Below are 21,060 nucleotides of genomic sequence, written 5' to 3' on the forward strand. Positions count from 1 at the left end.
ACTGTTGTTCTTCGAGATGTGTTGCTTATATTCATTCCAAACCCGCCCTCCTTCCCCTCTGTCGGAGTAGCTGGCAAGAAGGAACTGAAGGGCGGCTGGGTCGGCAGTGGTATATATCCGGCACCATAGCGGCGCCACTCCAGGGGCCGCCCTGCCGACCCACCGAGTGTTGCTAGGGTAAAAATCTTCCAATGAACGTGCACGCGGCGCACGCACACCTAACTGGAATGGATATGAGCAACACATCTCGAAGAACAACAGTTACAAAGGTGAGTAACCATCTTTTTACTTCATAAAGTTTCTTTCCTTCCCTCCTCACCAACCACCTTCCTGATCCCCCTTTGGGAACCACTCTCACCAACTGAGTCTTCAATAAGAGGCGGAGTTCCTTGTATGCTGGGGGTTGATAGAGTGCATCCTACCTCTGTACCAAGGGAGAGGATTCTTCTCCCCATATTTCCTAATCCCTCAAAAAGACTGTTACCTGCACAATTTATGTCTCTCACCACCCCTACTCTCTCTTTTGGGTGCTCAGGCAGTTAGGGACCCAAATTTACCCCTCTGTGGACTCCAGGCTCTACCCCTCCGTTTGCTCAGAGCTAACACCCATTTCTGGTGAACTGAGGGCTCTACAGGTCTGCAGGGTCTTTTCCTAGTAAAAGAGCTTTACACAATAATATCCTTAACCTCTGTTTATTAACAGTTATCTAAACAGAATACACACACTAAGCATACGATGCTCACCACTCCTGAGTATGCAGGTGATCTTCCCTCTACTGGCCAGGCAAGGTTCATGTCATCTGTAGCTCCTCTGCCTGAAAGCAGTCAGACTTTGGAACTGATGTTTCAGAAACCACATTACAATACAGGCTGAATACTTGCTGGATGTCCACAACTCCTTGATAGACAAGTTGAGCAGGTGCTTAGCTGCAGACCACAAATGGGAGATCCACTATGCAGTTTTAACCAGTATATTCTGACAGTGGGGAACTCCATATGGGGACCTCTTTGCACCCCATATGAACAAAAAGCTTCCCATGTATTGCTCCAGGGGAGCCATAGGCCATGATTCCTGGGGTGATGCTCTTCTGGATCAGATACACCTTTCCTCCCATCCCTCTACCACAGATTGTATGGAAGATCTGTTGCAACAGAGCCACCATCACCCTTCTAGCACCCTATTGGGCCAGACAGTTCTGGTTCATGGAATTCTAATGATGCCCACACTATCAGGATCCGCCCGTTTCAGGATCTCCTCATGCAGGATGGGGGGAGAGGGTGGAGATCAAGCACCCCAAGCTGTGCTCACTCCACTTCACAGCCTTGTATTTGGATAGCCGTTGGAAATAGAACACTCTGCTCCCACCCACCCACCATGTGTTCAGGAAATCCTTAACCAAATTAGAAAGGATTCCACTAGAACATGCCACCTGACTAAATGGTGGTGTTTTTTGTCCTGGGTGTGTTCCCACCAACATTCACTAGGTGCTGTGCATATTCCAGTTAGTCTAGACTATCTCCTGTCCTTAAAATCTTCGTCTGGCCCTGAGTTCACTACGAGTACATATAACAGCACTTAGTTCCTTTCTTCCTCCATTAGGGGGACTTTCTGTCTTTACACACCTGGCTATTGTGCAATTTATGAAGGGCTTGATCAAGACTTTCCCACCATTTATTAAACCTATGCCCCAAAAGGATCTCAACCTTTTCCTATCACCACTCACCGGTCCACCCTTCGAACCTATGGCAACGTGCCGTGACCCACCTGTCCATGAAGGTGGCATTCTTAGTGGCCATCACTTTGGCCAGAAGGGTCAGTGAGCTAGCAGCCGTGATAGCAGACTATCCTTATATAGTATTCCACAGAGAGAAAGTTTCCCTTAGGTTACAGATTGTGTCTGAGTTCCACATCAATCACTTACTTGTATTGTTCCCATAAACCCCAATGCTTTTTCCAAAGACAGGAGACTTCACTCCCTTGACAGCAGGAATGCCCTGGTGTTCTGCCTGCAAAGAATCAAACCCATAGCAAAAAGATGGCATGAACAAGCCATATCCTCACAAGAGATTTCTAAGTGGGTTGTGGGATGCAACGCAGAATGCTACAAAATAGCAAAACTTCCCCCTTCTTTGAGCGATCACCAAGCTGCCTCCAAGGAATCCTTATTGAAAAACCTCTAGCTACAGTAATTAATCTCCATTTTATAAACAATGTGATAAACACAGCCAGTCCTTTTATATATGTGTGTGTTCCCTTTCATTGCTCTGCACACTGGACTTTCTTATAAATAGGAAATTTAAAAATCCTGAAAATTTTCCCATTAATTGAAGACCTATACCCTTTAGAGATTTCCAGTAGAGGGGGCTAGAGCATTAAATATAGTCTTGAATTAAAATTAGAGAGCTGGAATAAAAAAAAAAAGAGACAGTGTGAATCTGTGAAGAGTACTACATGTAGGAGTGATTCATACAACCAAGAAACATCTCCCTTTTCTTTCTGTAGCTCATCTTCATAGCTTTTTTTTATATTTTTATACATAGTAAGCATCTTCATCAATGTTACTGACATAGGTGAAGTAAAGTGAGGTGTGATAGTTCTTCATTAAATCCTGAACAACCATGTATGCCCCTACCATTAAGTATAATGATGATCATAGTTCTCGTGGTATCCAGTTTACCTTCCCATTTTCTGTACAGAAGCTTTAAAAAATAACTTCTGTGAGATTATGCTTATTTTTTTCACTTTTTTACTGTACCATTCTTTGCCATGAAATTCATCTGATTGATTAAAAATTGTTCTCTGTAAAAGTTAGTCGCTAAATAAAGCCTCTGCTATTAGGTTAGATTCTAGATGGGACAGATGCCCCCAGATGGAGACATATGTGCCTATCAAGAACAACAGATGCCACTATCTTCAACCATATGTTGGTTTGGGGTTTCAGGGGTTGGGGGTTTTTTTTTGTTGTTATACTGAGGGTGACACTCTGTTATGGCTAGTAAGTTCTCTGCAGGAAAGTAACTTCTTATCTTGCAGGTTAAGTCAATTTGTTGTCAAAGGTAGGCAGGTTTTTCTGTTTATTTAAGGATTTTGCTTTCATTTCTGCCTGGGATTATTCTAAGATATTGTTATTTTTTGTTAAGGACTGCAGTCATATTTTTAGCTTTGTCTAGGATTGAATCAGAGCATTTCTAAGCATGAGGATCTTTATTTAATTATTTTGGTTAGAATAGGCCATATCAGCTATTGAATCCAGAGTTACACAAATGTAACTCTCCTGATGTTTCCTTATATGAAATTATTTCCATCCCCTCACTATTTTTGTAGCTTTTCTCTTAACTTTCATTTTCTCAACATTTTTCTGCTAATTAGGAGCCCAGAACTGAGTGTAGTCCAGTCACAATCAGTTCAGTTCACCAGTGGATTCAGAATTTTCTAGGGTTTTAAATAAACTACCCACAGTTCAAATTCATGTTGTTCGTAACATTGAAGTTGCTACCTGTTTTTGTTTTTAAATGGCCTTGATTTTTTTAGCTTGCAGGAATATGCACCGAGTGGGGAAGAGCAGAGGCCCATTAAAAAGCAGGGGGGAGGCATGTGCCCCCACTTTTTAAAACCTTGCTGGGAGTGAGTATACCATAGTTCAGCTGGCTGGAATCTCGGTGACCTATTCTGTGTTGTACTACAGGCTGGCAGCCAGACCTTCACCTGCAGACTGCAGAAAGTGTGGGGTGGTTCCTCCTGGTGCTGGGGACTGACCAGATCCAGGATAGACCCATCACCTAAGGGCCAGTGGGGAGGGTAAAGTGAGGAGAAGGTGGGAAGGCAAAGGTTCCAGAATGACTGGAGACAGACTCCAGAAGAGCTAGGTAGATGTGGGGGAGGGCAGAGTGTCAGAGAGGAAAAGGAGGGTCAGGCTGAGTGTTAGGCAGGTGGGCCGGGTTGTATAATCCAGGACTATCAGGCAGGTGGTGGGGGTTGCCCACACACACACACACACACACACACTCTCTCTCCTCCCCTTCCCCCCCACCCCCCCGCAGGTCTGGAAGGTCATTGTCTCTTTACTCATAATGTATGAGTACTGCTTTACGTTGGAAGCACTTGAGTTTACTGCACAGTGGCTTTGATCAACTCATATCAAACATGCAATACATGCATATTGTATGTATTTTTATGGTATCTGGGCGCTGCACAAATCAGGTTGCTGGATTCTCTCACTTTGTACCTTTGTGGCTTAAGAGTAACTCTGTTGCCATAAATATAGTTAAACTGGAGATGAATGAAAGGAGAATTACCCTCTGGATGTTAGGAGTATTGAGCTGTATGGATAAGACAAAGTCCTTTTAGAAAATTACCATAATAGTGTTGTAATTTTAAGGCCAAAAGGCCCATTATAATCATCTAGTCTGATTTTGTGCATAACAAACTGTAGACTTTCACAATGTGGTTCCTGCATCAAGACCATAACTTCTGGTTGTGCCTTGTTTTCATCCCTTTTAGATTTGTCCCCCCAAGCAACCATCTCAGTCCACAGATTATCTAAATAGATCGGACTTCGCATTTAGTGCTGTTATGGCAAGGTGTTCCTTTACCAAATAGTCTCAAAACCTTTTCTAATAGGATAAAGTTAGCTTCTACATTTTATGTGGAAAAACTGTGTCCGTGTCTGAAATTTCCAAAGCTGTGCATGGGACTCCTAATTCAAAATAATTTTTATGTTGGAACAAAACTAGGTGCCTGTTCCAAGAGAACAATTCTGAAATCTGTAAATACTGCTTGTGGTTTTTCACTGCTAGTCAGTCGTGTAGGTGTGGTGATCTTCATTTCTCCTTCAAGAATTGTCTCTGAAGATGACTCACCTGTGAGGGGAGTATGCTTGAATTCAGGCAAGATGTGCTTAGAGACCTGGGCAGAGGACCATAGCTGATGCCAGCTCTGGCCTTGCAATTTAACTGAGATTTCCACTTCCACTGCATGGGAGAGAGAAAAATCTGCAGAATTGCACTCACTCACCTTCTCCCATTTATTTGGTGTCCCACAGTGAAGAATAGAGATTCTTCATACCATTATCTCAAATAGTTCTGTGAGAGGGACACCACTGCTACTGCTGTTTGTTACTGCTTTCAAATATCAACATGATTCTCAGCACCAAGATGTATGCTCACAGAGTACAGATCTGCAGCAACAGAGAACTGTTAGAGATATTTTTTAGTAAAGTAAAGTTGACAAGAATTTCGTTGTCAATCTAGGAAAACTGTTATTGCCTGGCAAAACAAAACCCAGTTTTAGGACAATGAAGATGTCTGAACACTCTGCTCAAGTGGAATCATTTATAGTAAAAGCATTTATGTTCATATTTAAATAGCTTTGATGCCTATAACCTTTAGCTTTCCTTGGACCTGGACCTTTCAGTCATGTTTGTTCTGTGAATTCATTTGAATTCAAAAGACTTTCAGGCCTTGTAATTACAACCTCGATGAACCAAAATGCTTTGCTTTATTTATAGTTAGTATAATATAATTAGAGCTATGATTTTATTGTGGCATTTTTTAAGGTAAAGTTATGGGATAGGTATTGTGGAAAAGGCAATAGTCATTAATATATACTCTGCGCTTTAAAAACATCTTGTATCAGAAATCTCAAGGTACTTAAATTCAGCCTTACAACATACTTTTGGCTTAGGTAAGTATTATGCTCATTTTACAGGTGAGAAGATGGAGGCACAGTGAAGATAAATGTCTTGCTCAAAGTTACACAACCAGTCTCTCACAACACTGGGAACAGAACTGATGTGTTCTGTCTCCCTACACAATTTGCTTGTCTCAGTCTGTAGAACAGAAATATTGTTTGAACTCCACTGAGTAATTTTGATGCATTTTATATTAATGTGTGTTGGTTCAGGGGAATGTCTTCTGTCTATCTGTACATTGTTTCCTTCTGTACTCTTTACCATCTATTCTTTTTCTGTATTTGTAGTCTGCTCTCATTTCAGCTTAGTTTTTCCCTCCAGTTTCTCTGATCTGTATATTCTCTCTCTTTACTTGACAGACCTTGTGGAGCATTCATTATTAAGCCATTTGGGCAGCTCTAGTCCAGATGTACTGATTTTCTTGTCCAGTCCTCCCCACATGGCCAAGATCCATCTTCAGCGAACCAACTAGCGGCTGCCCATTGTGAAACTTAGGGTCAGTTCGTTCTTTGCAATGCCTAATTATTGCAAACTGGTTAGGTGTCAAGTGTGCCAAAGTATAACCAGCCAATCTGCAGGATTCTCTGTTGTCTGCTGTATGTTTGTGTCTGTTCCTTTATTAATCTGAACCAGTTGTTCATTTTTATAAAACTAGTTTTGTGCAGTCCATATCATTCATCTTTGAGACAGTGAATCTTGCATATTTTTCCTCCACCACTTTTTTCCAGCTTCCCAGGATTCTGTGAATGTTTTGAGTTATTTTTCCTAAAAATGTGATTGTTTTCAGTATTGTAATATTTTTTATTTTCAAAAACCTTTTTGAAACCTTGTCTTTAAGTTGAAAATTTTAAAATTGAGCCATTTTTACTGCCAAATTATTTTATTTAAAACTTTTTGACATCCTGTTTCCCTTTTCCTTTGTTAGTAATCACTCTGTGCCGTACTTTATCCATCCTATTTTGAGTACTCATCTCTAGTTTTTAACATTTCATGCTCTGGAATTATATATTCAATTTCAAGTATACAACCATCTTCTTTATATGACAAGGAAGCTGTTTGTTTTTTTTTAAATATCTAGGAATTTTTTTTATAGAAAAACTTAATAGCATGATAACTAAGCACTCAACAGTCATTAAATATCAAAGGAAAAGTTGCACCCTAACTCTTCTCCCTCTTAGGTATATAAATTGTGGTAGCAAGTAAGCATGCAGTTTTAAGACTTTTTCAAATAATACACATGGTTTTTCTACAATTTTAAATATACACATGTACAACATCTTCTAATACTGTGTATTGCTTTATTAATGCCAGACAGAGAGACTTACTTATATGTAGGGAGTCCAATATTTATTTTTTATGAAATTCTGTATTTAGTTTATGCAGATTTTCAAGACATATGCTTTGGGTTCTATTGGTTAAAGATGTCTAAATAATTAAAAATAGTTTCCAAAGCATCTCAGCATACTTTTTCTCGTAGTTACTTTCAATTCAAAGAATGCTCTCTCACTTAACAGAGAAAGGTGTATGATAAAAAATAGAATTTTTCAAGTCCCTTTATATATATATAGATTAATTACATCTCTACCTTGATATAACACTGTCCTTGGGAGCCAAAAAATCTCTACCGCATTATAGGTGAAACCGAGTTGTATTGAACTTGCTTTGATCCACAGGAGTGCGCAGTCTCGCCCCCTGGAGTACTGTTTACTGCATTATATCCAAATTCGTGTTATATCAGGTGGCGTTATATCGAGGTAGCAGTGTATTTAACATCTCAATAAATGTAGGGGCCATAATCTCTCATAAATTGGGTGTGAGTGGTAGTTGAAATTTCAAAATAGCTAAAATTGGTTTTTAACTGTGTTTATTTTCAAACTCTGAACTGTGAAAAATTACATTAATATGGCATTATTGGTTAAAATTTACCATCAGAAACTCTGTATGCAGGACACCTCGTGTGCACACATAGATGAAGAGTAACAACATAGAATAATAGTGAAAATGAGCTTGCATGTAGCAATTTAGAATTAAATTACAACATAATTTTTTTTCCAATGACTGCGGTACTAATAATGGCAATTCATCCTTCAGTAAATATATTGTCCCTACTTAATATAAACAAACAGGTTGACACACCGACATTTTTGTGTCACCTGATGAAAGAAATCAGTTCCCAGTTTACTTGTAATTTTCCAGTTGGAAAAGCTTTCATAGCAATAGCATGAAAGTTGAAATTCTGTGTATAAACTCTCTTGTTTAAAAGACAGATTCAGATATGCTATCCCATATGTGTAACTGTTTTACTCAAGAAGCAGTGGCATTGATTTGTATGGGACTATTCACAGAGTAAAATACTGTTCAGCATGAGTAAAGGTAGCAGACTCTGTCTGAAAAGAAAGCTTAATATATTTTTTAAAAAATATATTGAATGCTCAGAGAAGGTATGATTTGGACTTTTTAAAGACAGATTTAGGATAAGGTACATGGAAAATATGAAATAAATAGGCTTCTAGTTAAGAGATGATCAAACGAAAAATATAAACAAATATCAGCTATACACAGGGCTAAACCCTATTTTTAAGGTTGCCTGACAATTCCCATAATAAGACCCTGTGTTCAGTTGATTATAAGTTTGCTAGGCTTTACCATTTGAGGTGAAATTTTTCATGTCTGGTGTCTGCCTCAGGCTGAACTTTTTTTGAAAAAATTCATCCAAAACAGTTTGTGGTTTTCCAGTAATGTGTAGCAAATGTTGTTTGGCCCATGTTAAAACAATTCTGGTGATCTTTTCTTTGAAAAAACTTTAGTGCCCACCATGCTTTGAAACAGAAACTTAATTTGGCACAGGAGGTGACTTGTGTCAGAGATGTGCCTTTTGCCATCCCATGGAAATTCACCCGAAAATTTGGCCTAGTTATAAATCTTTGAAAGATTGCACTTCACACATTCTCAGAGAGACTGAGGGTATGTCAACACTACGAAATTAGGTTGAATTTATAGAAGTCGGTTTTTTAGAAATCGTTTTTGTACAGTCGATTGTGCATGTCCCCACACAAAATGCTCTATGTGCATTAAGTCGGCAGATTGCGTCCACAGTACTGAGGCTAGCGTCAACTTCCAGAGCATTGAACTGTGAATAGCTGTGGGTAGCTATCCCACAGTTCCCGCAGTCTCCGCTGCCCATTGGAATTCTGGGTTGAGATCCCAATGCCTGATGGGACAAAAACAATGTTGTGGGTGGTTCTGGGTACATGTCATCAGGCTCCTCCCTCCCTCCGTGAAAGCAATGTCAGACAATGGTTTCATGCCTTTTTTCCTGGGTAACCTGAGCAGATGTCATACCACGGCAAGCATGGAGCCTGCTCAGCTCACTGTCACATACGTCTCCTGGGTGCTGGCAGACATGGGACTGCATTACTACACAGCAGGAGCTCATTGCCTTTTGGCAGCAGACGGTGCATTACGATTGGTAGCCATCGTTGTTGTACTCCTGGGTGCTCTTTTAGCTGACCTCAGTGAGGTCGGTCAGGAGCACCTGGGCAGACATGGGAGTGACTCAGCCAGGTTGTTCCCATTTTCTGCCAAGCACCCAGGAGATGACGATGGCTAGCAGTCGTACTGCACCGTCTGCTCCCAGCCTAAGATGTAAAAGATAGATCGAGTGGATCAAAACAAGAAATTGACCTGATTTGTTTTGTGAAATCAACGGCCTGCTAAACCCAGGGTTTTGAGGTCAGTCCTTGAGGGGCCATTCTGTGTGACCATTGTTGTGTTTCTCCTTGATGCAAAGCCACCCTTTTGTTGATTTTAATTCCCTGTAAGCCATGTTGTCAGTCGCCCCTCCCTCTGTCAGGGCAACGGCATACAATTGTTTTGCGCCTTTTTTCAGCACAGAACCAGAAGCTGCAAAAGCAAAACCAGGCGAAGAGGCGACAGCAGCATGGTGACGAGAGTGATTAGGATATAGACATGGACATAGAGTTTTCACAAAGTATGGGCTGGGCAATGTGCCCTGGCAGTGTGCACGTCATGCTCATGAGCTCTGCATGGTCACCTGTGCTGATCAGCTCGCCACTCTGGCCAAACAGGAAATGAAATTTAAAAGTTTGCAGGCCTTTCCCTTTCTACCTGGCCAGTGCATCCGAGTTGAGAGCGCTGTCCAGACTGGTCACAATGGAGCACTCTGGGATAACTCCCGGAGGCCAATACCATCTAATTGTGTCCACGCTACCCCAAATTCAACCCAGCAAGGCTGATTTCAGCGCTAATCCCCTCAAAGGTGGGGTAAAGAAATGGATTTAAAAAGCCCTTTAAGTCGAAAAAAAGGGCTTTGTCGTGTGGACGGGTAGTGTAGTGTAGACCAGGCCTTAGGCTAAGGCTGTGTCTTACACTAGCACTTTTGTCGAGAAAACTTTTGTCACTTAGAAGAGTGAAGAGTGAAAAAAAAACCTGACCAACAAAAACTCCAGTGTGGACAGTGCTACGTCGGCAGGAGAGCATTTCCTGACAACATAACTACCACCGCTCTTTGGGGATGATTTAATTGTGCTGGTGGGAGAGCTCTCTTCTGCCAGCATAGAGAGGCTACACAAGAGACCTTGCAGCGGTGCAACTCTAAGGTCCGTAGTGTAGATATAGCCTTAGATTTTAGCAGCCAAATTCCACAAAGATTCTGTCCACACTGGGCATGCTCCGTCCTGGATCTGAACAGGATTTTCCCTGCAATTGTAGCTCTGGACTGCTGTGGGCTGTGCCGGTTCTGGGCACCTGGACAGAGAGCAGGTAGACTTTTCTGTACTCCCATTTATCCCTTGCTGGGCCCAGACAGCATGGAAGAGGAACTGCCTGATTCCATTGCCTTGAGGAAAAATGCTGGACTAGGGGAGTGTAGATTGGGTCAAGGAGCCTGGGGTGAAGGGAAAGATGGGGACCAGAGAATGACAGGTGGAAAAAGAGGGAGATTGGGAATTGGGGTGAGAAGAGACTGGGAATTGGACCTGGGAGTAGAGACTGTGACTATCTGGGCTAGGAGACTGGGATAGAAATGGGAACAACTGGGAGGCAGAAGGTGGGGATAAAAAGCTGGAGTGGGGACTGGACTTGAAAACTAGTGGGTTGGGGAGAAGGAGGTGAGGCAGGAGGGGAAACAGATCTGACATAGAGGCAGGGTGATGGGAAAGAATGGAGACAGCTTGGGCAAAGAGACTGGGACAGGGGGCTGGGGGAAACAATAATACTTAGATTGGATGAGGAGCCCAAGGATGGAGACTGGGACTGGGAGCCAGTGGAGATGAGGGGGACATAGGAGGCTAGGATGAAGTTTGAGAGGCAGATCAGATGAAGAGCCAGGAAGGGGAACTTGGACTAGCTGGGCAAAAAGAGGTAAGGATCCAGGGCAGTTAGGAGGGAACTGGGAATGGCTGGGCAAGGTGACTGAGGGGAATGGACTGGATAAGGGTGGAGACAAGGGCTTGCTGGGTAAGAGGTGGGTCTGGGATGATAAAACTGAAGGGAGTGGAGACGAACTGGCTAGGTGAGGAAAAAGGGATTGGAATGAGGAGTCTGTAGTGGGGAAGAGACAGGACAGGGACACGTTCAAAGGGATGTAACAGAAGGGATCAAGCTTGGGGGATATGTGCAGAAGAACCTGTGCCTATTAGAGACTCTCCCTGCCATAGCCTGGAATGGAACCCAGGCTTCCTAAGTCTTACCATTCCTTTGCTATTAGCAAATATCTTTGAAACCTACTGGCAGAGTGTCTCTTCCTCCTCTGTGTGTGCTGGTCCACATATAGAATGAGACTACTATTGCTATCAGTTACTTAGCTCAAGTGGCAGAGGTTCTGTGGTTCCAACCCTGCTGATGACTTGTGTGGGTGTAAATTGATGGATGTGGAACTCACAGACATATTGTGAAAATTAAGTCATTAATATTTGTCAAAGACTTAGATGCTGTGGTGATAAGTACCATAGAAAAGTTCATGAGGAATTCAATAATTCTGTCTTAAGAGAAGGATTTGGATACAGTTCAGTAAACAAGGAATGGGGCCAAACATTAAACAAAGAGGAAACAAAATATTTGATAGCCGTTCATTGAGTGAGTGCAATCAGCTCTGTGCACTGAATGATATAGCCCTATAGAAAAAATAGTATGTTGACATTAGAGATGGTTGGAACATTTCCAACAAAACATTTTTTGTCAAAAAATGCTTTTAGTTGTAGCCAAAATGTTTCACGGAAATGTGTTTATTTTAGTGAAATTTTCAATGGGAGGGTTTCTGAGATCCAGGGTGGACTCTGTGGTAAGGGTGAGAGAGAGAGAGACACAAATCAAAAACTTGACCTTTTTCATCTGAAAACAGATGTTTCAACACAATTCCATTTCATAAAAATTTCCATTCCAGTGCTGAACAGAGACAAATTTTGAAACCTCAAAAAGTTGCCACAAAACTGAATTGTTCTCTGGCCAGCTCTAGTGGTCATCTAATTAAAGACTTTATAGAAATACATATGCAGAAGGGGGCTGAATTAAGTTTGCAAAGCAATTTTGCATTTCTTAACTTCAGAGTGCTTTTCTTTGCAGTCTTAACAGTGTTCTTTCAACATAGGTTTTGGGTGTAATATATTCTGTTAATATAACTGTCCATGAAAACGCTGTTTAAAGGTTTATAACATGTGAAAGAAACAGTAAAATATTTTGCTAGATATAAGTTATATGGAAGTTGGGAAATCTATATTTTAGCAAAGGGAACTGCCATATAAAATGTCTTAAGTTGGTGAACACCAGTTACTCCCACTGAAGTCAATAGGTGATCATCAGCTCTCAGAATTTGTTCCTAATTCTACAGATATACTAGATTATTGTGACATTACAATTAGTTTAAGTATACAAGAATGGGGAAAACATTGAATTTTGTGTGAAATATTTTACAAATAATATACAATAGAACCTCAGAGTTACAAACACCAGAGTTACGAACTGACTGGTCAACCACACACCTCATTTGGAACTGGAAGTACACAATCAGGCAGTAGCAGAGACCCAAAAAAAGCAAATACAGGTAAATGTAAACTATAAAAAATAAAAGGAAAGTTAAAAAAATTGATAAGGTAAGAAAACTTTCTGTGCTTGTTTCATTTAAATTAAGATGTTAAAAGCAGCATTTTTCTTCTGCATAGTGAAATTTCAAAGCTGTTTTAAGTCAATGTTCAGTTGCAAACTTTTAAAAGAATAATCATATTATGTTCAGAGTTATGAACATTTCAGAGTTACGAACAATCTCCATTCCCAGGGTCTTCGTAACTCTGAGGTTCTACTGTATAATGTTATGAAGAAAGACCATATTTTAAAGTATAAGAATAAAGGGGGAAAGTTATAGTTTGAGCATTCAACTTTCACTTTGTATTTTAAACATTAGTTTATCCATCCTTGTCATTGCATTAATGGTTGGCGGTTTTTGCATGGAAAATCCTTGTTTTTCAAAAATTAATATGGGCAGTGCATCTTGTTAAACCAAATTGATCCAGGTTAGAACACTTACATAGACTGAATGCTGCTGTCCTTATCTGTGAGCCATCCATAAATGGAGCTAGTCCTTAACCCAGCTGTCCATCAATAACTGCTGAATCCAGTCAGCCTAAACCAAGGCCTCCCAGAACTATTCACCTGAAATTTTGAACCATCCTGATATTTTCTGAGATGGTTTTGAGTCTGTACCTATTCATTGTTCAATTGGCTGATTTCAAACAGTCATAACTTTAAACCTAATGTACTGATATTTTTCAAATGTGACTTGGCTTTTAAGTTACAGTTAGGTGTTCAAAACAAGGGAAGCCTGTAGAAGTCAATTCAGTGCTTTTTTTAGGTGATGAAAGCTTAAAGTTGGTAAATGCATCCAGAACTGGAAGGATCTTAACAAAACTTTCCCTGAAAAATGGATAACAGAAGTTTTCTGTTGATGTGTAAAATTTGCAGACATACATATGAATTTTACTGAGATTATCTCTTAAATCTCACAACTACTGAACAGAGAGGTATACTAAAGTTATGAAGAAAATTCTTCTTTGGGCTAAGAACAAAAAAGAACCCCTAAAGCAGAGGTTCTCAACCTTTTTCTTTCTGAGGCCCCCTCAACATGCTATAAAAACTCCACGGCCACCTGTGCCACAATAACTGGTTTTCTGCATATAAAAGCCAGGGCTGGTGTTAGACGATAGCAAGCAGAGCAATTGCCTGGGGCCTCATGCCATGGGGCCCCTATGAAACTATATTGCTCAGGCTTTGGCTTCAGCCCCCACCCCAGGTGGTGGGGCTCAGGCTTCAACCCCAGGCAGTGAGGCTTCAACTTTCTACCCTGGGCCTCAGCAAATCTAATGCTGGCCCTGCTTGGCGGCTTCCCCTGAAACCTGCTCGCAGCCCCCGCAAGGGGCCTCAGACCCCCTGGTTGAGAACCACTGTCCTAAAGGATATTGTTTTCAGAAAGTTATCAATACCTGAAAACAAGTGCTTAGAAAAAATGTCCCCTCAGTCATAACTATGGCATTAATATACTTTAATCTTATTTACATCTATCGTTAATTTCAAAGAATTCCTTGTATCTGTGTATTGTATGCCTATAATAGAAATTTTAAAGTGAAGGCACCTGTAATTTTGTGAATTATTTATAGGGCTATGAGTCAGAAGAGCTATGCTGTTTTCCCAATTTAGACTCATTGTGCAATCTTAGAATATTTTCATGACTGCTTGTCATGGATGCTCTACTCACTGCTGGGTGACACCTCCTGGCGATTCCAGGGATTCATTCCGCCCAGTTGCCGCTCTCTTCCTGCTCACAGAGTCACGGTACAGCTGCTTCGTGACTTGGTCTTCTGGCCAGGTCACACTGCAGTTTCCCCTTTCAGGGGAGTCTTTCCAAGTCTCTCCGCACAAGCGGCATTAGGCAGTCCTTAAACCCACTTCCCTGACTGAGCCACTCCCGCAGTGACTCAGGCAGTCTTCCCATTTACTGCCTCTAGCAATACCACTCTGCAGTGGTTGGTAGGGAAACCCAGGCCCATCCTCAACTCTGGGTTCCAGTCCAGGGCCCTAAAGAGAGTAGTTAAGGTCTGGGACTTCACCAATCGTACAGCTCTTTTTCCTGGACTATTTCCTACTGTGTTTCTTTAAGCTCCTCCATCAGCCTTTCTAGTCAGACCCTTCTCTGTTAGAGCTACTAGGTAAACCCTTCCTTATGGATTCCTATCTCCCCTTCCTGTTCTGTTACCTCAGGGAGAGAGACTGCAGACTTCCTCCTTGCCACTTCCCACTGCTGCCAGCCTCTTGTCTTTATAGAAGCCCTTCCTGTTCCCTCACAGGTGAGCTTCTTTCTAATTAGCACCCTCCACTCAGCCTATATCTCCCCCATTTACAGATTAATTGGCTGATTTTCCCCTTCCCCCCTCCCCCCCGCCTAATTCAGTTCTTTCAGGGCCAGTATGGGGAGCACATCCCGACTAAACAGGAAGCCTGCCAAACAGTCAGTGGTGCCACTGGACAATTAAAGTGCTGACAGAGCACTCAAAGAAGACATCAATCTTCATTTCAGAGGATATGGGGGAGATCTCCACACCCGAACCATTCTTTTTAGGTAACAGATCTAAGGAACTGTCCCAGGTTGAGGTATCAGCAGAGGAGATTTTGGAACAAAATTGAGAAATTAAGCAGTAATAAGTTATCAGGACCAGATGGTATTCACCCAAGCATTTTGAAGGAACTCAAATATGAAATAGCAGAACTACTAACTGTGTTATGTAACACATCACTTAAACTATCCGCTGTACCAGATGACTGGAGGATAGCTAATGCCAATTTTTTAAAAAGGCTCCAGAGGTGATCTGGTCTTTACAGGTGGTAAACCTGAAGTAATTACTGAAGTAATTCAGTACTCCAGGCAAATTGTTTGAAACTGTAGTAAACAACAGATTTATCAGATACATAGATAAATATGATATGTTGGAGAAGAGTCATGCCTTACCAATCTATTAGAATTCTTTGAGGATGTTTGAAGTCTTTGAAGCATGTTGCCAAGGGTGATCCAGTCGATATAGTGTATTTGGACATTCAGAAGTCTTTGAGAAGGTCCCTTACCAAGACTCTTAAGTAAAGTAAGCAATCATGGGATAAGAGGGAAGGTCCTCTCATGGATCAGTAGCTGGTTGAAAGATAGGAAACAAAGGGTAGGAATAAATGGTCAGTTTTCACAATGGAAAGTGGTAAATAGCAGCGTCCCCCAAGGATCTGTAGTGGGACCTGCACTGTTCAGCATACTCAAATGATCTAGAAAAGGGGATCAACAGTGAAGTGGCAAAATTGTTAGACAATACAAAATTATTCAAAATAGTTATGTCCAAAGCTAACTGTTACAAAGAGATTTCACAAAGCTGGGTGACTGGGCAACAAAATGGCAGATGAAATTCAATGTTGATAAGTGCAGAGTAATGCACACTGGAAAACATAATCCCAACTATACATACAAACTGATACGGTGTAAGTTAACTGTTACCACACAAGAAAGTGATCTTGTAGTCATCGTGGATAATTCTCTGATAACATCCGCTCAGTGTTTAGTGGCACTCAAAAAGTTAGCAGAATGCTAGGAATCATTGCGAAAGGTGTAGATAATAAAACAGAAAAATATAGTGCCACTGAATAAACCCATGCCCACACCTTAAATACTGCATGCAGTTCTGGTTGCCTCACCTCAAAAAAGATATATTAGAATTGGAAAAGGAACAGAAAAAAGGCAACAAAAATAATTAAGAGTACAGAACAGCTTCCATACAAAGAGAGATTAAAAAGACTGGGACTGTTCATTTTAGAAAAGAGACAATGAAGAAGAGATATGATAAAGAGCTATACAATTGTGAATGGTATGAAGAAAGTGAATAAGTGTTATTTACCCCTTCTCACAGTACAAGAACTAGGAGTCACCCAATGAAATTAACAGGCAGCAGATTTAAAACAAAAAGGAAATACCGCATCACACAATGCACAAGCTGTGGAACTTTTTGCCATGGGCTGTTGTGAAGGGGGAGGTATAGCTCAGTGGTTTGAGCACTGGCCTGCTAAACCCAAGGTTGTCAAGTATCAGAGCCATGTTAGTCTGAATCTGTAAAAGCAGCAGAGAATCCTGTGGCACCTTATAGACTAACAGGCGTTTTGGATCATGAGCTTTCGTGGGTGAATACCCACTTCCAGTTCTATGAGATAGGTATATCTCCATATAAGGCCAGAAGTATAACCAAGCTCAAAAGAGAATTAGATAAGTTTAAGGAAAATAGGTCCACCAATGACTATTAGCCAGAACGGTCAGGGATGCAACCCATGCTCCAGGTATCCCTAAATCTTCAACTGCCAAAAGCTGGGACTGGATGACAGAAGCTGGATCACTCAACATTGTCCTGTTCTATTCATTTCCTCTGAAGCATGTGGCACTGGCCATTGTCAGAACATAGGATATTGGTACAGATGAACCATTGGTCTGACCCAGTATAGCCATTCATATATGACTCTGTGCTTTGATTATTCTGTAGGTCAAATGGGGCTAATGATCAGCCAGCCTTATAAAGTACTTTGAGAGCTGTGGAAGCACTACAGCAGCAAAAACAATATGTATGTTTTAGGGTTGTCAATTAATCGCTGTTAACTTATGCGATTAACTCAAAATAATTAATCGCAGTTTTAATTGCACTGCTAATAGAATACCAATTGAAATTTATTAAATATTATGGCTGTTTTTCTACATTTTCATATGTATTGATTTCTGTGTTGTAATTGAAATCGAAGTGTATATTATTTTATTACAAATATCTGCACTGTAAAAAGATAAGAAATTATTTTTCAGTTCACCTCATACAATACTGTAGTGCAGTCTTTATTGTGAAAGTGCAACTTATAAATGTAGATTTTTTTGTTACATAACTGCCCATAAAAACAAAACAATTTAAAACTTCTGAGCCTACAAGTCCACTAAGTCCTACTTCTAGTTCAGCCAGTTGCTCAGACAAACAAGCTTGTTTACATTTTGAGGAGATAATGCTGCCCTCTTCTTATTTACAATGTCACCAGAAAGTGAGAACAGGCATTTGCATGGCACTGTTGTAGCAGGCATCACAAGATATTTACGTGCCAGATACGCTAAACATTCATATGCCCCATCATGCTTCTGCCACCATTCCAGAGGACATGCTTCAATGCTGCTGATGCTCGTTAAAAAAATAATGGGTTAATTAAATTTGTGACTGAACTCCTTAGGGTAGAATTGTATGGTCCCTGCTCTGTTTTACCCGCATTCTGCCATATATTTAATGTTATAGCAGTCTCGGATGATGACCCAGCACATACTGTTCATTTTAAGAACACTCACTGCAGATTTCACAAAACACAAAGAAGGTACCAATTTGAGATTTCTAAAGATAGCAACAGCACTCCATCCAAGGGTTAAAATTCTGAAGTGCCTTCCAAAATCTGAGAGGGACAAGGTGTGGAGCATGCTTTCAGAAGTCTTAAAAGAGCAACACTCCGATGCGGAAACTACAAAACCTGAGCCACCAAAAAAGAAAATCAACCTTCTGCTGGTGGCTTCTGACTCTGATAGTGAAAATGAATATGCATTGGTCCACACTGCTTTGGATTGTTATCGAGCGGAACCCATCATCAGCATGAACGCATGTCCTCTGGAATAGTGGTTGAAGCATGAAGGGACATATGAATGTCTAGCCTATCTGGCACATAAATATCTTGCGATTCCAGCTACAACAGTGCCATGAGAACGCCTGTTCTCACTTTCTGGTGACATTGTAAATAAGAGGAGGGCTGCATTATCTCCTGCAAACCAAACTTATTTGTCTGAGCAATTGGCTGAACAAGAAGTAGGACTGAGTGAACTTGCAGGCTCTAAAATTTTATATTGTTTTATTTTTAATGCGATTATTTTTGTACATAATTCTACATTTGTAAGTTCAACTTTCATGATACAGATTGCACTACAGTACTTGTATTAGGTGAATTGAAAAAGAATATTTCTTTTGTTGTTTACAGTGCAAATACTTGTAATCAAAAATAAATAAAAAGTGAGCACTGTTGACTTTGTATTGTGTTGTAATTCAAATCAATATATTTGAAAATGTAGAAAACATCCACAAATATTTAAATAAATGATATTCTGTTATTGTTTAACAATGTGATTAATCACACAATCATGATTATCTTTTTAATCACTTAACAGCCCTAATATGTTTTTATTATTACTATATGCTTGTTGTATCATACTTTATCAAGAAGTAAAATATTATACCATACAAGTATAATAGAAATATAATAATAAGAGTGCAAATTCTATTCTTAATTACACAGTGCAGTGCCTCTAATATCAGCTTTGCATCAGTATAACTTTAGGGACTTGCCCCCAGTGTTTAATCCAGTGGCTCTCAAACTTTTTACTGGTAACCCCTTTCACATAGCAAGCCTCTTGAGTGCGACCCCCCCCCTTATAAATTAAAAATACTTTTTTATATATTTAACACCATTTTAAATGCTGGCGGCAAAGTAGGTTTGGGGTGGAGGTTGATGTGACCGCCCATGTAATAACTTCACGACCCCCTGAGGGGTCCCAACCCCCAGCTTGAGAACCCCTGGTTTAATCTATTATGGGCTGAAAGCTAAATATTGTCATGCTGAGTCACGGTTGGGTGAGAGACCTCCAAAAACACATGAGTGCTGTAGGAATGGTGTTGGTGCAACTCTTCCCTCTGAGTCAGTCCACTGAATTATGATACCCCAGCACACTGGCAGGGACAAAGGACAAAGCTGTGCTAGTAGACATTTTAGGGTTTGGAAGAGCTGTAAATCAAAGTACTGAATACTTTTGATCATTAAGTATTCCGTGGCACTGAACACAAGTATGGATGTTTAAATCCTAATATTGTGGCTAAAATTGCAATTTAGATGATAATATTGTGCTTACTTACATTTCCCCTTACAGTTTCAATTGAATATGGTATTTTTCACTACCTATCCTAAACCGTTGTTCAGTCTTGCTGCATGCTGTTACAGTTGCACTGCAGTTGAGATCTTTGTGAGTTTGTAAAGTGGTTTGGCATGAAAACTGTTAGATATAAATACATTTAATGTATTCATTTTATTTTTAAACAAATAGTGTCAGTGTGATGTGGTAAGGATACTTAGGCCAGGTTGTGGGACATATCTTCAGCTGGTGTAAATCATGTCACTTCATGGAAGTCAATGACGCTATGATGATTTATACCGGTTGAAGATCTAGCCTTATCTACAAATTGCACATGGAACTCACATTTGGTATCCATGGAAATTCTACATTCATAGTTTGTGAAACCTAAGTGATTTGAGGGAGCCCTGCAAGAGGCTGACGGATCAGTAGTTACGTATATTATAAGAACAGTATTTGAACCATGAAATTATGCTGTAAGAGCGAAAAATAGGAGATTTACGAAGTATTTTTCTTCTATTGTCTGCTTGTTAAAGAAACAACTCAAATACATTAAAGCCCTGATCATGCAAAGACATATGCATGTGTTTAAGCATGTGAGTAGTCCCATTGCATGTACCATTGACTCCAATGGGGCTGTCCACGTGTGTAAGTCGTGCAGCTACCTAAGCTCCTTATCCTCCAAATTAGAAATGCTCACCTGTGTTCAGACAGGTGGTACATATATATCTTAAATTGGATCATTCCCACTACATGTTTAGTATAATAAAACACCGTTTTTAAATATACAGAGAAAAGACAACAGTATTTTTCTCTTTTTAGGAACCAAGGTTACATTCTGTGAGAAGAAATTTTTCACATCCTTCATCTGTGAGTTTTAAACCTCGATATACACGAAGTCCTCACTTTCATCCTAGAAAAGATTACAGAATGGAAGATACAATTCTCACTCCACCTTCCTCTACAGACTCTGTTAAATAGACTCTTAGATGTCTACTATGCTGATATGGCTAGCACACGGAGGATGTGTAATTTAGTAACTCTCAACATTTACTGAGTATGCCTAAGTTAAAATGCCCTCTTTTTTTTGTAAAAGGATTGAGAAGAAATCTTGCAGTTCATGTCAGCAAACACAGGATATGCAGGATAAAATCATGGTTTCCTTTATCAATTAATGCACATTTAGGTGACAGACTCGTAATTTGTGATATGCAGACTATTGTATATGTACTATTTGTTAAAGTAGTTTGAAAAACAGCATATTTGTATTACAGGAAAAATCTGAAATTCGTTTTTGTATCAGATACATTACAACAGACATTTTCAACATTTAAGCCATTTTCTTGTAGACTGACAGCATATACTTGA

At 40.3% G+C, this 21,060-nt stretch overlaps 1 protein-coding gene across 1 annotated transcript in view; it reads left to right on the plus strand.

Annotated features, from left to right (window-relative positions):
• BOLL (boule RNA binding protein) overlaps positions 1-21,060 on the plus strand; it is a 102,789-nt gene extending 81,729 nt beyond the window's left edge. The window contains exon 12 of the mRNA XM_032803616.1: positions 20,515-21,060. Coding sequence (XP_032659507.1) covers positions 20,515-20,673 — 159 coding nt within the window. The 3' untranslated portion in view covers positions 20,674-21,060. The remainder of the gene's footprint in view (positions 1-20,514) is intronic.

This window comes from Chelonoidis abingdonii, chromosome 10, assembly GCF_003597395.2.
Source record: "Chelonoidis abingdonii isolate Lonesome George chromosome 10, CheloAbing_2.0, whole genome shotgun sequence".
Classification (NCBI taxonomy): Eukaryota; Metazoa; Chordata; order Testudines; family Testudinidae; genus Chelonoidis; species Chelonoidis abingdonii.